At 38.7% G+C, this 21,222-nt stretch overlaps 1 protein-coding gene across 11 annotated transcripts in view; it reads right to left on the reverse strand.

Annotated features, from left to right (window-relative positions):
* Nucleotides 1-21,222, reverse strand: part of PTPRK (protein tyrosine phosphatase receptor type K) — a 354,281-nt gene that overhangs the window by 110,174 nt on the left and 222,885 nt on the right. For all 11 annotated transcript variants that reach the window (XM_075203050.1, XM_075203040.1, XM_075203044.1 and 8 more), the window contains exons 8-11: nt 8,405-8,707; nt 2,588-2,697; nt 1,987-2,188; nt 202-307 (exon numbers count right to left, since the gene is read on the reverse strand). In XM_075203050.1, the coding sequence (XP_075059151.1) occupies nt 202-307; nt 1,987-2,188; nt 2,588-2,697; nt 8,405-8,707 (721 nt within the window). The remainder of the gene's footprint in view (nt 1-201; nt 308-1,986; nt 2,189-2,587; nt 2,698-8,404; nt 8,708-21,222) is intronic.

The raw sequence follows: 21,222 nt of genomic DNA on the forward strand, positions 1-21,222 counted from the left end.
CGGGGTCAACCACAGCTATGTTTAGACAAAGGCTTTCGTTAATGTTCATATTTCATTCATGAACATCGAGGAAGGTTATGACTGTCTGACTGACTGATATGATACAGAAAAATCAAAGTTATAGATTGTACAACTGGTATAGGAATCCTGGTTAATGGGGACTGAGGTCTGCCATAATCCCAGTGCTGCCACACTACATACCTGATAGGAGCTCCTTTAGCCTGTGCAGGTCTAAGCAGCACAGTAATGGTGGTGGCAGTTTCATTAAGAAATGCATCGACACCTTCATAGTCAGGTAAAGTTGGAGCTATGAAGACATAAAACAAAACAAAACAAAAAAAATACAGTTATAGGCAAGTGATGGATATATACATGTATGTCTACGGCAGCCATATAAAGGAAAAGGTCAAAGGTCACAGTAACAGGTATGCTAGTATAAGGTGATGGAGCTTTCAATAAGATAATATGATTATTTAAAACGATAAATGGTAACCCGTCAGATAGCTTTATTATAACAAGACTGGCCCGACTCGTTCTACTCACTATATTTCCCCATGGTAAGGTTAACAAAAAAGGCCAGTAACATTTTAAAAGGGTTGACCACTTTGGGAAATCTAGCTACCTTTATGCAGTGCCCCTCCTTTAACCCAGTATATATAGCACTTTGGCCCCATTACCATTATCTGAACACTGGACTGCATCATTTGATAGCTTTGTGGAGAGCACATTGTGTGGTCTAAAATGTAATGCAGTACTTGCATGGACAGAAGCAGCTAATCTTAGGAGCCTCTCATCGAAATCTTTCTATTCTAGCAGACTACAACAACCAGAACGGATTTACCCCATCAGCTCAAACTTCCTCTCGTCAGACAGTGTGGTTTTACATCTCCTATCAAATAAAGGTTGTGGAGTTATGTAAATAGGGTGAGTTTATTTCACTACCCCTCTGGACAACCCCACTAATCATACTCCGTTTGTAGTAACCAATAAGGCCCGGCACAAGTTAGAAAACACATTCAGACAGAACAAAATATTAACATGAAATTGTAATTAAAAAAAAGGCCAAATATGTTTCCATGTAGACATTTGCTTGTACTTAAAACAATGAACCAACATAGATTTATTTTTCTTTAAAATAGCAAGTTAAGTACCAGCAATCCTCCTACAAATCATTATCTCCTATTCAAACGCTTTCTGGTGGGCAATTAAAAATGTCTGCCAGCCAATCAGTCTGCTACATAGAGAGGGGAGGAGAATGTTACAGTGCAGACAGAGCTCAGAGGAGCGTTCCAACGCCCCTCTGCTCACTACATCATGTGCCATGTGATTGTGGCAGACATGGTAGTCCATAATCTTAAATCATTAATAGTAGCCTGTAAAAGGCAAGGAGAAATGGTAAATTTCAACATCACTCTTTTAGCATGCCACTGAGCGTTATGGAAAAAACAAACAAACACAAAAAACAACATAGACTGAATATACCCTAATTGCTAGAACACCTCACATGCTTGATAGAATAAATGAAGAGGAAATGTTCATGGCCCTCTTTTGGGGGGGAGGGGGGGGAAGAATCGGTGTCTTGTATATAAAAATAAATAAATAAAATAAAAAAGTGGGTAAGGTACTAGTACTATCAAAGCCCAAACACAGTGTTCTTATATAGATATCTGGGCAGATGCTTGATAATTTTGATAATATGCCAAAACCTTGGCTTCAAGGGCCCAGAGAAAAGAAATGTTTTATTTAGCAGCCACTATGTAGTATAAACATCCAGTGAGCTATAACAGAGAAGTATTTGGTTAATGAGTACAATTAGGTTCTTTAGGTTAATTAAGCTCTTCTTCCGTAATTTCCTTGTACCAATGCTACAGGATCCCAATCAGGCTTCATAATTAAGAAAACATAATAATTAAATCAAGTACATTTGTACCATAGTCCTGTTTCAGTTTCATATTTTAATGTGCATGTACTGTAAAGTTTTATTACCTGATATATTGGTGGTAACATTGATAGCTGTTGCTGGTCCAAACCCCTTCATGGTACTAGCTCTTATAAGAAATTGGTATGTAGTGCCGGGGTGTAGCTGAGAGAACACATGGTGCGTGCTATTCCAAAGTTTGGAAACAGTCTGAGGAGGACCAGCCAGAGGAACTGCAGGATCAAATGACCGTATACTGTTGTATTTAACCTGTCAAAAGAAACAAATATTTTAAAATTGGCAAATTACAGTCATGACATTTTAGTTCATGTTTTATTATAGCATAGCACACACAGGGCTCTTCAAATGACTTTCTGAAGTCTTGAAATGAAATAAATTTGCAGATTTTTTTTTTATTTTTTTTTTATATCAAAGTGCTAATGATCCCTGTGTTCGGTAATTTATTACAGGAATGCGCAATGCGACCAGCACAGACTGTTCTGCACCTGTCCATGGGTTTTCTCTATTCTCATCACTACTGTGACCTTCATGATGGTCCAATAACCTCAAGGCGCTGGGAACTTTCAGACAACAATCTGTATAACCCAACATGATTAATTAGGGCTATTATTTTAACAAAGACATTTCACCAGATGTTTGCGGAGGTACCTCATATTGAGTGATAATGCCATTTGGCTCTGTAGGTTCCTTCCAATTCAGAAAGATCTTGTCTTCAAATGGTGTGCCCTTCAGTGAATTGAATGGGACAAGTCCAGGTACTACAAGTAAAGAACACTTTTTTTTATCCAGCGATTAACAATTTGGTCACGATTACAACATTAAAATCCAGTGAAGACTCACTGTAAACAAACAGTATTGACAGTTCAAATTATGCTTAAATTGTATCCACTGTCTACACATAGCAGGGATAACCATTTTGTGGGTTAAACTGATGCTCACAAGAATCTAGCAAATTAATTAAATAGGAAATAAGAAGTAACTGACTGGGGGCTAACTGCCTAGGGCTGTAGGTGCCAAGCGAGAGCTCTGATAAGTGAGCTGCAAAATGTCAATGCTGTGTGCAAAGAAGGCACAAGCAGCCAAGACATTGGCGAGACACCACGACTGAGCAATGAGCATTGTCAGTGGCTCCAAGGGATTGGACGCGTTATATTTTTTTTGAGGAGTACCCAAAGCAAATGAACTATAAGGTTGTTGCAAATAGTATAGTTCAGTCTTGTGTAATTGTATGCATGAGATTGGTCTGGACTGTCAGTGAAATCTCACCCCAACTGAGCTACTACTGAGCTATATAAGCCCACAGCATATCTGTTGCTTCAGACAGGAGCCGCCTCATTGCCAGGTACACTAGCACTACCTCTGCTCTTTCAAAGGAGCATCTTACCCTTTAACTTCATTCCTGTTGACTTACAGGAAAGTATTGAAAACTCAGTGGCTCCCCTGTACAAAGTTCCTGACATGACTAGCAGTGCCTTAACTAAAAATATATAAGAACGCGGTCCTGTCGGCTAAGAGGAAAGAGGCAGTCTTGAGGCACAAAATGGCTGTGTACCGGAGAGTATGCCACCCGCAGCTTTAGAGCAATGGCGCTTAGGAAGAGCTAGGTAAGTAATTGTAATATTTTCCCATAATGTAATATTTAATTATTTTTTGTAACGTTAAGAAATGATAACATTTTTGGCATCATGTGTGGCTTGCATTCAATTACAGTTGGACACGGCTAGCCTATAGACTGGGGCATAGGCAAACCGAGGGGGGAAGGGGGGGGGGGATTACTAGTGCCTGGAAACCCTCCATCCCCGCCTGGGGTACTGTATGCTTGAGGTGGCTGGACCCTGCTCCGGCAGCTTGTGTGCAGCTCGTTTCTGTCTGCACTGTTCAAGCCATCTCTCCCCAACAAGTATTGAAAGCAGCAAGAACAGGTAGGAGAGAGCATGACAGTCTGTCAACTGTTCTGACACACTCAATCAGGACTTTGTCCTGACTGTAGGGACAGTTGGGAAGTATGTCTCGCTTCACACGGCTCTGTTTGAAAATGAAGAACTGTGGGCCCCTAACAGTAGTGCACACAGCATTGCTGGTGTATATGATGGGGATAGGAAGAGCTGGAGAGCAGCCAAGCACGGTCTAAAATTATAGCCACACCCCAAAGCTTTATGGTTACGCCCACTGGCGGTGTGGCATGGAAACCTCTCTCTACAAATCCTGCATTTGCCCATGCAGGGAACACTGTATCACAGGGAGACGCCATAGTAAAATTTGGAAGGGGCCTGGTAATGTGGTCCTCCTTCCAGCAGCTCTTGGAAAGGTAGTGCATGCACAGTAAAGCTCCGTTTGGGGAGCTTCAAGGGGAGTTGCATACATTCTGCCGGGGAGGAATGAGGGAAAGAGGAGTCATCACAGATTCTACGCACAATGGCAATCGTGCATTTCAACGCTTGTTAAATAGGCACTTTTTGTTGTCCCCATAGTGCTCTCACTGCGGTTTCCTAAATAGATCCGCAAGTATAAAGAGGTTTTCATACTAGTTGCATGCTAAACCACTTAGATACCAATGTTCATTTGCACTTATTGCTTCAATACTACATAAGCAACACAGATTCTTTAAAGTAGCCATAAAGTTTACAGGGAAAAATAGAACATGGTTACCCCAAGTGCTTCTACAGTTATAGTTGTAGTAATACAATACTGTGTATGTATGTTGTGATATTTCTTGTGATTCCTGCTCAAACATTATTGCACTGACTGCCAGTTTTATTTTAATACAATATTTTGTTTTTAACCCTGTTTATTCCCCAAGCCATGCTCCAGAATCATTAACCTGGGTCTGTTGTCCTCTACGCTACAGCTCTATGTGAAGTGAGGTGTTCATTATAATACTTGTAGAAGTCATCCTTTTTATATGAAAAACAACACACCTAAAGGGGCTACATTAGTGTCAGATAGTGGGATACTGGTTAGTAAAATTGGTAATACACAATGGAAATTAAAGGGTTAAGAGTTAAAAAAATAATATCTGGTTCAAGCATTCTCTATGTGGACAATGGTACTTTTAAAGAAAGGACATTGACATGTTTATTAAGTATGGGTAGCACAGTGGCTTAGTGGTTAGCACTTCTGCCTCACTGGGGTCATGAGCTTGATTCCCTACCATGGTCTAATCTGTGTGGAGTTTGTATGTTCTCCCTGTGTTTGCGTGGGTTTCCTCCGGGTGCTCCTGGTTTCCTCCCACAATCCAAACACATACTAGTAGGTTAATTGGATGCTATCAAATTGACCCTAGTCTGTCTGTGTGTGTGTATGTATGTTAGGGAATTTAGACTGTAAGATCTATTAGGGCAGAGACTGATGTGAGCGCGTTCTCTGTACAGCGCTGCAGAATTAGTGGCGGTATATAAATAAATGATGATGATGATCTTGTCAGGCACACCACAATCAGATGCAGACCTAAGGGAGAATAAGACATCTAGGGTTGAAATACTAAACTTGAGGAATGTCTTAAAGCAGTCTGGAAGCCACATTACTAAAGGGGTGGTAAGTAGAAGGTGGATCTGGTTGTACTATCTGGAGAAGTAATAGATCTGTACCACATCAGGACTCAATATAGAGTGTCATTTTCAAATCCCCCAGAGACCCAAAGGAGAGGTTAATGCATGATGTTTACATAAGTCAGTAGGGTTTGAGCTGTGAGACCATAAATCATCTTACCCAAATATATAATTCTTAGATATAACAACATTTTCAGTGGTAACTTGAATAAGACATTTCTACAGAAACTGTACACTTATAAAATAACAGACAAAAGATGTGGGTCATTTAGGAAATTTTTTCATTCTGGTTAAAAGATGTTGATAGATCTGGAGTTTCTTCTTCAACACATTATGCCCTGGAAATAAGTGAGGTGACAGAAGAGATGAAAGCTCTCCTAAACCAAGACAGGACATGTGACATGCCTCCTCCTTCAGACAGATGAGCTGTCAGCTGGGTCTCGGGGTGAAGAGGAGAAAAGCATTGCCTTGTCCTTTCACTGCTTGACATGCGACTGTAGAGCGCTAGAGGCCGATTCACAATGACAGGCTGTGCGTGTCATACATTGATTAGACTCATGCTGCCATGGGCTGTTCTGTCCTGATGGGATTTTCTCTTCAGTTTTCAGAAAGTAACGGTAATCTCATATATTCAATGATGCAAATTTACGCAAGGCGTCAACCAAATACTTTACTTTAAAAAATGATCTGAAACTGCTGAAGTGGCCCATTTGTTTATATGCTATAAATACGGGAGCTCTTTGCCGTAATTGGTAAATATCTGGGCAGGCCATCTTAATAGTATTATAGGCCCCCGAGCAAAGCAGGGCACTGGGGCTCTACCTGCTTGGTGGCCCGAGTCCCCACTGGAGACCTATCTTTGAAAATACATTTTTTATTTTAAAAGTATTTTTCTTTATTTTTTTTATTGAGTGCAGGGGGGATCGGTAATAGCTAAATCCCCTTCAGCTCAGGTATCTTCAGACGCCAGGTCATGTGACTGCAGTGGTCACATGGTACTCGGCGAGCTGCTGGATATCTTCCCATGCTGTGCGGTGGAGAATAAGGTAAAAAGGTGTGCTGGAGAGGGGGCATGTGTGACTAAAGGTGCTGGGCAGAGGGGGGGGCAAGTGTGATTAAAGCATGTGGGCAGAGGGGACATATGTGAGCAAAGCTGCTGAGCAAGGGGACATGTGTGAGTAATGCATTTTTCTGTAAGAGGGTGGCCTGGTGCTTTTCGCCTGCTAGACAAGCCCCCAATGATGCACTGCCACACCCCCAATTGTACGACCACTTGCATGGAAAAAAAAATGTTGCGCCGCCGCACATTTTTTTTATCATGCTTGGCTATAAAGGGGGACACATGAAGTTGCTATACTGGGGCCATGAATTTCTCTAGGCATCCCTGTATGTATGTATGTATGTATGTATGTATGTATGTATGTGTGTGTGTGTGTGTATATCAGTGGCGCACGCAGGGGGGGTTTCTGAGTCTCTAGAAACCCCCCCCCCTGCGCTAACTAAGTGGCCACTGTCCTATAGAGCAGTCGTGGCGCTGTCAAAGAAGCGTCCGCGGCGGTATTGTATACAGCACCGCCACGCGCCCATATATATATATATATATATATATCACACCCAACTGGCACACCTGGGCTTCACTAGATTTTAGGTGGCACTCCGATAGAAAAAGGTTGCCAACCCCTGGCCTAGGGTGCCCATGCGGTGACAGCCCTGTATCACTATAAGGACTAGTAAATATAATCAATGCACAGCTTGGCTATTGCAAGGGCAAAGAGGGCCTCTAATATTTCTTGTTGAAAGCATTGCACCCACGTGCCTGAGTATATAACATATAGCAAGAGAAACATTTGTAATCACCCTTTTATTACTCTCCTTTAAATTACTGCAGCAGGGGCCAGCTTATTGATTTTACATTACTAAGCATCTTTTGCAGCGCTGAACACTATCACTAATATACCTGAACCGTGATCTGATGACATTTCTGGAAGCTTTTCTTGTTTTTAATTATTGATTGTTAAATTAACAAAATTATTTGATTTTTTGATCATGTACTCTAAAACTGCCCACTAAAATACATTAGATGTTTTGACGACATACGTGCAGATGACAAATAACAAACTTGCCTATCTCTGCAATTGATAACACAAACAGGACTCAATTAGATTAAAATGTGCAGAATAGGACAAAGCACCGTATTTTAATTTGGGTCATGCCTTTTTGCTTTAAATAACATCATAGTGTCTGTTTCTTACCGCCGGCACCAAAACGCAAAATTCATTTTATAATCGTAAATATTTCTGAAGGTGTGAAACAGGCATTATTCTAAACAAGTTGAGTAAATCTTCCCTGTTTGCAAATTCACAAGAGATAAAACACAACCTTGTACTATACTGTAATAGTGGTTTTAAACGTGTTTTTTAGTTTTATTTTTTTTTTTATTTTTTTAATTTGTGGGTGTTGGGGTTTGGCAGTTGAACAGAACAGGTTTAATTTTATAAAGCTTTCATACAAGCTGATAAAGGATTTAAAAATAAAATACATTTTTATAACTTTTTTTTTTTCTTTTATCAATTTAGCGAAGATACCTCCCAACAGTCCCCATTGAGGACATGTCTGTCTACGTTGGCAGGTATATACCATTCTCAGCTGTTTTTCATAGATGTGTGCTGCAATATTAAGAGGGCTCTACAGCACTAGGCAGCCCTCAGGGGGTTCTGGCCACCCCCCAATCATGACATGGTGTGGCCCTGTCCCGATGCCAGGTACTGAAACATTGGGAGGTATATCATAGATCAATAAACCTAGCCATGATCACATCTACTGTAAAGCTATCGCATAGGTTGTTGAACCGCAAGTATACTAAATTAACACACGATTATAACATGAAACAGTCAGTAAAGATAGTGCTTGTACTTACCATCTTCATCTGTTTGGATAATGGTTTCTTCGCTTTCCTTCCGACCCTCTGGATTGGTTAAGATCATCTTTAGACTGACATTGGTGTAAGGTGGGAGATGGTCCACAATATGTTGTGGAGCTTTGGGGTCCATGTCCAAGCAGTCAACTTTGTTTATACCATGGCCTCGATAGTAGTGGTAGCAAATGGTGACATTAAAGGTATGGCAGCGAGTTATATTGTAGCCTAGTGACTCCCAATCAACAGCAATGCGTCTTGACTGTATCTCTGCGATCTTCAGGGTTCTGGGTGTCCTCATGGGTTCTACAAAAACAAAACACAATGAAGACCGCATACTTGGCAAACTAGGAAATCTAGCAATTTCACATGAACAATGTAATTATATTTGGTATATACATATACACAATACATATATACACTATATATATATATATATATATATATATATATATATATATATATATATATATATATATATATATATATATATATACATACACACACACACACATATACACACACACATACATATATACACAAACATATACATATATACATACACACATATACACACAAACACACATATATGTATATATATATGTATCATACAATTATCGAAGACACGCACCGCCCTTGGATAACCATGTGGTATGCTTGAAAAAGCAGATTTAATCATCAAACACTGTTCATCAGAGACGTGTGTACTTGATGAGAATGTGACTTAACTTATATGCTAAGGGTTACTGTATAAGTCTTATGTAAACACCTATAACACTGAGAATGCTACTAGCATATTTTAATCTAAAGCAGCTAGTATGTTTGTATTGATTATCCCTGTCAAATATAACCTGCATACCAAATATTCTAAAATACTAGTCACATAATAGAAATATGAAGTTTTGACCTCCTAGCCGTCTCCCAAAGCCCATCAACGTTTCTTTTCTACCAGTTGTCAAGTGGTTTTCACCTTTCAGATGACCTTCATTTATTGGTTAATACGCAACATCTTGCAACATTTGCTAAAACACATTGTTTCTAGCTTCCTGCTGTGTTTTTCAGCGTTTTTATCATTTTAAGCAGAAGCGCATTTTGGTATTGTCCAATGTAAAGCCAACAACAGAACTGTATTGCTAACAAAAGGCAAGAGAAGTAAAACAACACTGCCTGATGAAATAAGTACATGGGGAAAACAGAGACAGGAGCCAGAAAGAAATGTATTAAGGAAATGTTGCAAAAGGTGTATGCCAAAGCCAATATATGAAAGTCATCTGAAGTCCTTTAAAAGTTGGCGCAGAAGCCAAAATTTTTGTTTGGAAGTTGATGAGTAATAATATTCTAAAGTCTTAAATTCATTAATTTGTTAATGTAATTGTTTATTTCCTGATAAAGAAAAATGAGGATAATATAAAAAAACAAAACAAAAATGTACATATACAAAGAGTAAAATGACAAGAACATATAAACAAGCTGCAGAACCTTCTGTGATACATGCAGAGAGAGAACACAGAGCTTCCTGCAGGTGAAGACCAATCACTCACAGCTGCAGCCCTGACAAGATGCCCCCCCCCCCCCCCTAAAGGAAGAACACCATAGCTGTTTTGTGTCACCCCCCGCCGTTATGAGATCTTCCCTGCGGGTTTTTAATCAATGTTTAAGATTCAACGACATTAAGGAGGAAATGTTAATTAATAGCATGATCCATTTTAATAGTGCTTGGAGCAGATGCATGGGGATGCGATGAGAAGACCATGCAGCTGTCACTTTTCTTTCCTTTATTTTTTTTTATTTTTTTTTTAAACGATGCAAATTAGCAGATACATCATACTAGAAAAGCATCAATATCCCCTGGATTGTGAAGAATCCTACTGCATCTCCATTCAGTCTGCTAATTGAACTAATTGCTTAGTTAAAGTAGCAGTCTCTGAGATGACGCAGAATTTAATTGCCATTTACTGTTGTTCATAGCCAGTTTTATTGCATCTAGCTGTAGAAAGCACGGAGGAGATTTAATCGTTAATGATTCAGTCAGCAGAAACTGGCAATACCAGCTGTATACACAAACATATATAATATACAATCCTATTGATTTTTCTGGCAGAGATCCTCAAAATATTTAGCATTATGTCAAATCAGAGTAAATATTCTAAAACCTCTTTACAAACTATTAAAAACTAAAAAGATTAAATGTTTGTAAAAAAAAAACAAAAAAAACCCTTGAATTTTGCACAGGTCCTAATACATCTATTCATGTCTTTTTGACTTCACCTATGTAAGAAATGAGTGGATCATCTGTTGTCAATTCTCACTGTGCGCCTCTACCCTAAGGTAGAAATTTTCCACCAAAGAAAAACATCAAGATGAAAGAACATACTGAACATGTCAGAAATAGGATTATAGATAGGTACAAATCTGGGGAAGGATAAAAGACTTCTGCAAAAGCTCTGGACATCCCACGGAGCTCGGTGCAGTACCCGAAATAGAAGTGGAAGTAGTATGAAACTTTAACCACCTCTACTATCCCCAAACTTTGTTGCTGGACAAGGCATTCTACAAACGGAACATTTGTAGGAGAGTCAAAAGGAAGAACTCTTAACTGAAAAATCCATTTCCTTGCCTCTAGAGAGTTTGCAAAACACCATTTAGGAGATTATGCAGAATTGGGACTGAAAGTTTTTTGGTAAGATTAGACTAAAATGCAATTTTACGCCCTGAATACTAAGCAGCATGTATTGTACATGTTCAATGATGCAAACCAGATAAATGAATGTGTTTATGATTCTTAGTGCTGAAGAATTGTGGCTACATTTGGCATTAAGTCAGAGGCGTCTAAATTGCAGTGATCATCATCATTTATTTATATAGCGCCAACATATTCCGTAGCGCTTTACAATTGGGGACAAACATAGTAAACTAATAAACAAACTCGGTAAAACAGACAAAGAGGTGAGAAGGCCCTGCTCGCAAGCTTACAATCTATGGGATCATGAGGAGGTTTCCCAAAATCACAAGGTCAAATATTATACTATATTTAAAACAACAGTATGACTAAGTTACCCCAACCAAATTCCTCTAAGCCATCTGTATGTTACAAAAAAAAGTCTGAATGCCCTTTTCTGGCTACAAAACACTTTTTTTGCAGTATTTTGTCACTAAAGCTCAATTAGTTAATGCAACGGATTTCCACTCAGCTGGAAAACACCAGTAGAGTAAGAAACTCCAAAGGCTGCCATCAATCTCTGTCTCCCCAGTGGCATCATCACTCATGGAAGAATAACTTTCTCAGTGTAACATAATTAAATTATTACAGTGGAAGTCAATGGCTGTGACCATAGGTATCAGATGCAGAAAATGTTACCGTGCTGGGAGGGCGATTAACTAGAATAGGTCAAATAATAATTTTCTATATACATAAGTGGTCTAGAAGAGGAATGACAATGAAAAGTATATACTCCCAAGTCTTGCAAAACTAAAGCACTTTATACAGCGTAATGTAAATGCCAGTGTTAAGGAAGATTACAATTATATTATAAAGTATATAGCCATTCTTGGTTTACACTTTATTTTTTTCTTTCAGGATAAGCCACAAATCTCACAATTTACTGGACTTCCAGATAAAACAGAGAATGCATGAAAAACAGTTTAATTAAAATATAAATAAATAAAAAAAGTTATATGCATACAACAGATAGATTCTAATTTATTTAAAAAAAGACGTATATATATATATATATATATATATATATATATATATATCTATCTCTGGGTGTATGCATGGAGTATTGCTTTATTACCGTGTTTGTTTCCAATGGTAAAGCCAGGGCCGGATTAACCCGAGGTCTAACTGGGCTATAGCCCAGGGGCCTCGGGCATCCAGGGGGCCCTTCAAACTCCTCAGCAGCATTATTGATCGGTCGGGGGCGGGGGGCGCCCCCGGCCCGATCGATGCTGCTGAGTACTGTCAGTGCAGTCCTCCGTCCCGGCGCGCTGTAGTCTGCTTACTGAGGATATCTCGCGAGAGTTCATTAACTCTCGCGAGATCTCCTCAGTAAGGAGCTTACAGCGCGCCGGGACGGAGGACTGCACTGACAGGTAAGTGCTTGGGGGGGTCCTCGCGGGGGGTGGGGGGCGGCGGACGGCTCACATTGGGGGCCTCGCGGGGAATGGAGGGCCCCTTAGCCCAGGGGCCTCCATTCCCTTAATCCGGCCCTGGGTAAAGCGCTGCGGAATATGCTAGCACAATATAAACAACAATCATAAAAATAAACCCCACACTTATGAATGGGTTATCTTTCCATGAAGTCCAATTTATATTATATTTCCTGCCTCTTTTCTCCCTAGTTCTTGAAGTTTCTACTTAGGTGTCTATCAGTGTGTGAACATGTTAGACATCATTTCATGTTGGATACAGGGCCAGGGGAAATAGTGAGGCACACAGATGTGCCAGTGAATGTTTATTAGAATTAGACAATTAAAAGTTGCTCTTACACGTTGAAACCAATATTATTACAACCATACAGTATATGCTGTATGTACAATACACAGACATGACTTGGCAAAATGTACATGCTTAAATAGAAAGCAGGCAAAATTGTGAATCTCATCTGTAGGTTACAACAAACAGGGGCAGGCTGGGCTGGGGGGCAGGGGGACATCTGCCCCCCGGGCTGGTACCATAGTGGGCTACCTTAGGCTGGGTCACTGGGCCATCTGTATTTTTTTTCCTTTAAAATAGGCTGCCGAGTCGAGTCTTGCCCCCCGGGCTAAACTTTGCCAGCCCCCCCCTGGCAATAAGCATGTTAAATGTAATTTAAAACCTCTACATACAATTTCTTTTCTGCACAACTGGAAATGACATAGCTTTGTCTCACATACACCTGCTTAATGACACTGCTCGCTTCAAGGCACTCCGACTTGCTTAACAAGGTCCAAACATTGACTTATTGCAGCAAAGATGTGCAACACACTTCCAGTAATTAGCACCCTAATGTGCATTTACTGATGACAACTTTAAAGAAACAATTATCATTGTCCATTTAATTTACTGCAGCAGTGCTAGGAAGGCTTAAGCCGTTAATAACCCCCTAGATGCTGGGGCTACATCTTTGGTATTTTAATTTTTTAAACTTGCTTATCTGTAATTTAGAGATGTTACGGTATAATAATGCAAATGTATACCATTGTGTCACTGAGTGGAAAAAGGTAGAAGTTTTTTTCAGACTCTTCTCCTGGTCCAGGAGAGATTTGTGACCATCAGACCATGCATGCATGCATATATATATATATATATATATATATATATATATATATATATATATATATATATATATATATATATATATATTAATTTGCATCACCTAATGAAGTTTTCTGCAAATCACTCCAAACAATCGTTAATAAATGTAAAGAATTTCTAACCAACATTTTGCTTGCTTGTTGCTGGTTCGGTTAGATTATTTTTAGTGTTGTCTAAAGCAGTGGTAGGACACAGGTAGTGTTCTAGATCGGGTGAAACATTCCACTTTATGTCTCTTACAAAAAGCAATGCGTGGTAATGGCTTCTCCAATGTGGCCAGCCAATCATGGATTAACTCGCTGTTTTGGTTGTTTCCAGTAAGCTCTACCATGTGCAGAGTGTGAGTCAAGAAATGGAAAGGAGGAATGGAAAGGAAAGGAGGAGGTTACTGTAGTAATGTCTTGTGCAAATGTGAAGTCCAGCACCTTTGAGCAAAAGGAGGACCTATAAAAACCTTGTTACTCAATACTGGTAAAAGACCAAATACTCTGTTGAGAGATTTACGACTGTTAACTAAACAGAGAAGGTTTAATAGATGAAACAAATTCTACAAATAGTAAATAAACACGATGACTCAAACTTTTGAACAACACAAAGTTACAGCACTAAAATAATAATCAAAATTTTATTAATGCTTGTAAATCCCACATTTAGCCAGAAACAACACACTTTCATTCACCAACTAGCCATTGAGCAACCATTTCTTTGTGAGATGCTAAAGAATGGAAATAAAATGCATTCTGTTCAGGTAGAAAAATAATCTCATTAGTTGAACAGCTATTAGTGATGGACCACAATATGGAGCCAATGTCCTGTGATTTCATAAAGCCTTAGTCTTGGTTGCAAAACAATAGCTGAATATGTTTCCCGTCGAGCACGCCTTAATGATAAAACTTATTATCCAACTGTCAGATGCAGGAGAATCTAGAGAGATGTCCCAAAAGCTTTTGACATAAAGCTATTTCCAAAGATGTGAGTTCAACGAGAACTTTGCAGAATGACAATCTGTTTCTCTGCTGTCTTTCAGCAAAAGCTGGAAGTGTAGATTGCAATGCCCGGTTCAATTTAACCTGCCTGTGAAAATGAGAGCATCAATTCCTTGACCTCTTGGGAAAACACACTTGTCAGCCTCAAACTGGATACAATGACATCTCATAGCTTACCAGATATCCCCCACCGTTAAACCTTTCAGTGCTGGAGAGCACCTATGGAATATTACATTTTAAGATAACAAAGTTAACAAAATACATCCAAGCATCATTGTTACCATCCAGGCTCATTTCTTGGGTGCATTGTTTTCTATGAGAAGTCTTTGACATATGCATGTTGTTGCTTTCTCCTGTCAATGAATTTCCTACAAATTGAGCATCTTGCGCAAATGTCTGTGCAGCACAATGTCCAGTGGACAGATGAGTGATCAGTGTGGGGCTGATGCAATTGTGTGAATATGCGAGTTGCACCAGATATACATCAGACACAATTATACACAATTTTTTCATTTTTGTTTTGATAGTGAAATACTCTATTTTGCTATCAGCTTAAAATACACAGTCATCAAGCTAGTGCTGGCGACCATCATCTTTAGCAGGTACTTATACCAGCCCTGAGGAACCCGCAATTGATTTGGCTGCTGGTGGACATGTATGTGTGTATGTGAATCTGCATCTGTTTTCAATTACGTAACGCACCCTTACTCAACTCAGCCTGCATTAAATCGCATTCCCTCCCCTGTCCCGCCTCTCCAGTTGCATGTAGACACAAGTGTCAGATGCAAGCAAACCTGCAAATGCGCGTATGTGTGTGGATTGATTTGTGAAATGTGCATTACAAAGTCCGGAAGTCAAGATAACCAAAATGGTGTATGTCCAATTCCGTATCATGCCCTTTGTAGAGGGAAAGAATATGCTGCACCATTCAGCTGGCCTGCTGCTCAGTGTAGCAGTATTAATACAACACACTCAATTGTAAGGATCCTTTTGAATTGGTTACATTTGCAGTCACCAAAGATATGTAGTCTAAAATGAAAACAAGAACACTTAAAAATAGGATGTTGAGTGTACAAAAAAAAAAAAAAAAGACAATCGTTCTAATCATTGTTCCTACTGGACCTTCAACTCTAGTTACACTACCATTAGTCATTTAGCAGCCTTCCATGACTTTGACATACAGCTTCTTCAAGACTGCCCAAAGCTTTTATATTCTAATTTTTTACATGAGCTAGCTTGCAAGCTCTGCTATAAATAGCAGTGCTTCTGATTTATAAGGCTGCTGCTTACATGCCGCAGCAAATATTACATTATCTGAGCACTTATCCTTAAAAATAAACCATGCATACATATTTTAAAACATTAAGCTAGTGATATATTTACAACATGTACTGTATGCAACAAAGTGACAAGTGACAAATCACATGTACGGTAGGTACTGTAGACACCGCTTACTGCATGCAATATTTTTCAGAACTTTTCTGGTCTTCAAATATGTTTTTACGGTTTATGAGACTTATCTGATGCAGTTTAACAAACAAAAAAAAGTCCCTGTATAGCTTTATACTACTAACTTGTAGTCTTCAAAAAAGATCAAGAAAACAATAGATGTTGAAAAATTATTTTCATTTCCAAAAAAATAAGCACGGAAAGGTAGCTAAAAATGTACACTGCTATGTCTCTATGATAGCCTGATGTTAAGAGCCCCATTTTCCATTCCACAAAGACTAATCTCATAGGTGCCTTCTAATCCCATTTATGCTTATATCATCTGCAATAGTTAAGTACAAAAGTCACTGTAAAAAAAACAAACAACAAAAATGTAGATGCACCTTAGACAAGAAAAAGCCAGGAATGTTTTTTTGTACATAAAGTTATCCCCATAAATCGCCATCAATTATTCCCTTTCAAAGGTTCTGGTTTAAACATAAATTTTTTAAAGTATACAATTTTGATCATAGTGTCCCTTTAAGTATGATCAGCTAAATATTATGCCGCCAAGAATTAAATGATTCACCTATACACTCAGGCTTCTAGTCTATACAGATGTTTTACAATGATACATAAAAGTCAGTTGTATATACACATTTCCTTTAACATTGGAACTGTGAGTTTTCTGTTCATTTTAAGTTTTTTATGCAATTGTGATGAAGACATTTCCTCTCCAATATCATACAGTGATGTCTATTATCTGCAAGATAAACACCCAAGCAGCTGGGCAGATTACACTCATTGATCATAATTTCATCACCAACACTGATAAACTAGTGCACAATTACAATTATTGCTAACAAGCTATAATATCCCATAATGTGCCATTACCATTGAAACGGCATGTAACACAAAGGCAGAAGTGTTCCTGCCATGCACTCTTGGCTAAACATCATGTTCTGACTCAAAAGAAAAAAAAAAAAAACACAAGTCACTTATGATTTGCCTTGTCCTATAATGTTCAACTTTTACTATATTACAAATACCAGGAAAAAAAAAAAGACAGTTCATGAAAAAAATGACATGTTAACATGCATATGGGCAGAACAGTGGCTCAGTGGTTAGCACATCTGCCTCACAGCGCTGGGGTCATGAGTTAAATTCCCGACCATGGCCTCGTCTGTGTGGAATTTGTATGTTCTACCCGTGTTTGCGTGGGTTTCCTCCGGGTGCTCCGGTTTCCTCCCACACTCCAAAAACATACTAGTAGGTTAATTGGCTGCTATTAAAATTGACCCAAGTCTGTGTGTGTGTGTGTATGTTAGGGAATTTAGAGTGTAAGCTCCAAAGGGGCAGGGATTGAGTACAGCGCTACGGAATCAGTGGCGCTATATAAATAAATGGTGATGATGATGAATTAACTTTTAATTATATGGGATTATATGGAATGATACAAATAGAGGAGAAGGTATTGTAGCTTTCACTGGCATCACAGAACAATTAACACATAGGACACTGTGCATCTGAGTGGGGGTCCCTTGTGCCAGGGCCACATAATTTCCCTGTTTTTCTTTCTAAACCTATACAAACATTATAAATATGGCTTTTTTAATGGGTTAATTTCATTATTTGTGCTAGATGACACCTTCTGGTACAGTGCAGGAAACCACTTTCTTTAGTGAAGCTAGAGATTGCTCCGATACAAAATTAAATTCTTAGTGTCTAGGATCAGATACATTTTTTTACTGGTTGCTCCGGACATTCTGCAATAATAAGATATTAGTCATGTTGAGTTCCTGGATGCAAGAGGTTAGAAGAGACAGTAATAAATGCTCCACTGACAATTACCTGTCCATTTGCTTTGATACCATGTATATTCTATTGCCTCCATGAATGATTAACTGTTTGTGTATCCTTCATGTGTAATCAATATCTAGGAAGACTAGCATTAGCTTTACAGATTAGACATCCCATGGTAATAAATTCCATCGATCCGGGCCGCTGACCTGCTGAAATCTTAGTATATTTCCCAGAGATTAAATTAAAAGCAGATATATGGTCGCCCAGAGAAGAAATGCCACTGTGATTAGAAGGTGTGACCCTCTTCAGAGCCCATCTCTTTGGAAGTTTATGGCCCCCACCCGCCCTCCCTGATCCTTTGCAATGAAACATGAAGCAGTGGTGTCAACAAGCATCAAGATATACACAGGCAAATGGAAGCAAAGTGTCAGAGCACATTACCAGGCGGCAAAAAGGATCCAACCGAGAACATAATTAAAAACAGGCGCAGTGAGGGGGATTAATTATTGGAATCAATTTGTAAAATTAAAACACTGACACAGATATAACAAATGAACTCCCAGTATTCCAACAAGTTAAAGTGATATTTTATCTTCATTTCTGTCTTAATGACTAAGAAAAAAAGCCAAAACAAACAACTCTGAAGTACAAGTGGTAGCGTCCTTATACTTTACTCTCAGAGGTCTAACCAAGGGTTTTATTCTAAAGGGTTTCATCTCTGGAAATCAAAAGGCTGTCACTGCAGCTGCCAAAGTGAAATGGCTAATTGAAGCGGAGAACTGCTGAAAATATGAATATATAATGATAACACGGGTAGTGATGCTGCACACATTGTAGCTTGCAAGAGCACGGTGTACTTGACAAAATGGCTATGTATAATTCAGCACCCAAAACATGGAGAAAAAAAAACACTCAAATCCCTTGTCGCGGATGGGATATCAGACATACAATGCAGAGTGAGGCCTAGCTTCTTCAAGTATTAGACGGTCTATAAACAGAGTGTACAATCTGTCCAATTACATGTGCAACAGGAAGAATACAATAGAAGAATTAGATTATAAAACAGTAGTGGAAAAATATTACATATTATTGATACTATTAAACTGCACAGCAGGGCATCGTGAGAAAAGTAGTAAATCCCTTTTCATTTATTTTTTTACTGTGGGATTTATGATAAATAAGAATATGCTGTAGCAAAGAGGACATTGGTAGCACATGAAATAGAGAGCTACAGCCAAAATAGAGTGCACATTATACAGCAAATATACTGGATAAAAGTGACCATTATGGAAGGCATATTATGTATCCTTATGATAAACTACATGAAGTCCAGTCCTGCATAAATAGACCCAGATCAACTGCATTGCATAGTGCTAGATATGTTGTACATAAACTCATAGCTTCAGTTCTCCAAACACAATGATTCTCAATCATCACCTAATCAACCAGCAAATTATATACACCCGCACACTACAGTATATACTGCATAACTGTCCAGCATGTTACATACAAACCTTCAATTCTAAAGCACAATACATTAGGGGTCAATACGGAGAGCTTTCATGGGAACTTTTTACCCCAAGGACCATACAGAGGACACGTGGTCATCCCCTAAGGTTAGAGGAGAGGAAATTTCACAACCAGCAAAGGAAGGGGTTCTTTACAGTAAGGGCAGTCAAGATATGGAATTCATTGCCAGGGAAGGTTGTGATGGCAGATTCAATAGATATGTTTAAGAAAGGGTTAGACAAATTTTTAGCGGAAAGGTGTATCCAGGGATACGACCGTTAATTTAAAATAAAGGATAGTAGTGGATATAGGGTAAAAATTGGATTGCAATATTGAGTCTGGGGGGATTTTCAAAATTGAAACAGATGGGCGGTTGCCTACTCTGGATTAATTTCAAATATAAGTGCAGGATTGCAGGAGATCCAAAATAGGTTGAACTTGATGGACTGGTGTCTTTTTTCAACCTCATCAACTATGTTACTATGTAGTACCATGTTGTCCAGTACATTAAAAATAGCCCTGATTGTCTAGCACATTACACAAATTGAGGGAACATCAAGGATTGGAACAGTAATTTGAAAGAAAAACAGAAAGCAAGCACTGATTAATAGTGCTGTTTGCTTCTCCTACAATGAATTCAGGTAGCTAATCAGAGCTCACTGTAAGAGACTAACCAATCACTGTGGAGGGAACTTTTCAATTTCTCCGTTTACAGGAAATTAATTTTTCCTGGTGTTGTGCTCCAATCACTGACTGGATGAATGTTTGACAGACTCAAACTGTGTCACACAGTGAATCTGTGCGAGTTGGCAAATAATCTTTATTTTATTTTGACATCCTTGTCCTTAAGATTCTCCTTTTACTCTTACAATATAAAAGATCTGTAAAAATCTGTGTCAATCAGTACATTTCTATCACATTGTCATACATAAAATACAAAGGGTTGACAACCTTAAGAGTGTGAGCTCTTTCTACTCATTAGTATAGCTCCATTATGTCTCATCCATACCTTTTATGTTGTATTGTCTTAGAGATATTCACGGTTGCAGGACATGTCAAAAGTATGCTCTTACTGCAATACTCAGTTCGAGCAAGTAGAGTCACCATTAGATATGAACTGGTCTGTACATTTGTGTATTGGGAGATCACACACAAAGGCAGGTCTAGTGATGAACCAGAGAGCAGAAATGGGTGCATCACTTTAGATACTAAAGGGTCTATTTAATATATGAAAACAGAGAAACACTAGTATATGCCTACTTATAACAAGATTACTTTGCAAAAGATCAACCAGTTGTGATTTCATTTTAAATTTACATTATTTTATTTTCTACCGATTTAAAACTACACTACCACAAAGAACCAATGTTTTGTTAATGCTGCCTTGGCAACCACTTTTATTCCCTGGAAAAATGTTGCCGGCTTAGACAAGGTGTCACCCATTACTTCTTACAGGGAAGGGCCAATCATTAAAAGCCAAAAAAAGACATTATTTGCTATGGCGGAAAGAACTGCCATTGAGGTTAACAGCGCAATTGTCAAAGTAGCAAAGAAATTTCCATTCTCAAACTTATATGTAGTTTTTTATGGTTCTAATATTTTCTGTGAAATGTGTGTATATATTGTTATAAAAAAAAAAAACTTTGTAGAAGTTAAGGACTAACCCCTCTTCACTTTCACTATTTGGTGTACAAGGCATTGAAATTGGACACCACTGTGGATTTTAATGGTTTCAATCAATTACAATGGCAAACAGAACAGAAAGTGCAGTCCAGTTACTTACAATAAGGAAAGAAAGA

The sequence above is a fragment of the Mixophyes fleayi genome, chromosome 3, assembly GCF_038048845.1.
Source record: "Mixophyes fleayi isolate aMixFle1 chromosome 3, aMixFle1.hap1, whole genome shotgun sequence".
Classification (NCBI taxonomy): Eukaryota; Metazoa; Chordata; class Amphibia; order Anura; family Limnodynastidae; genus Mixophyes; species Mixophyes fleayi.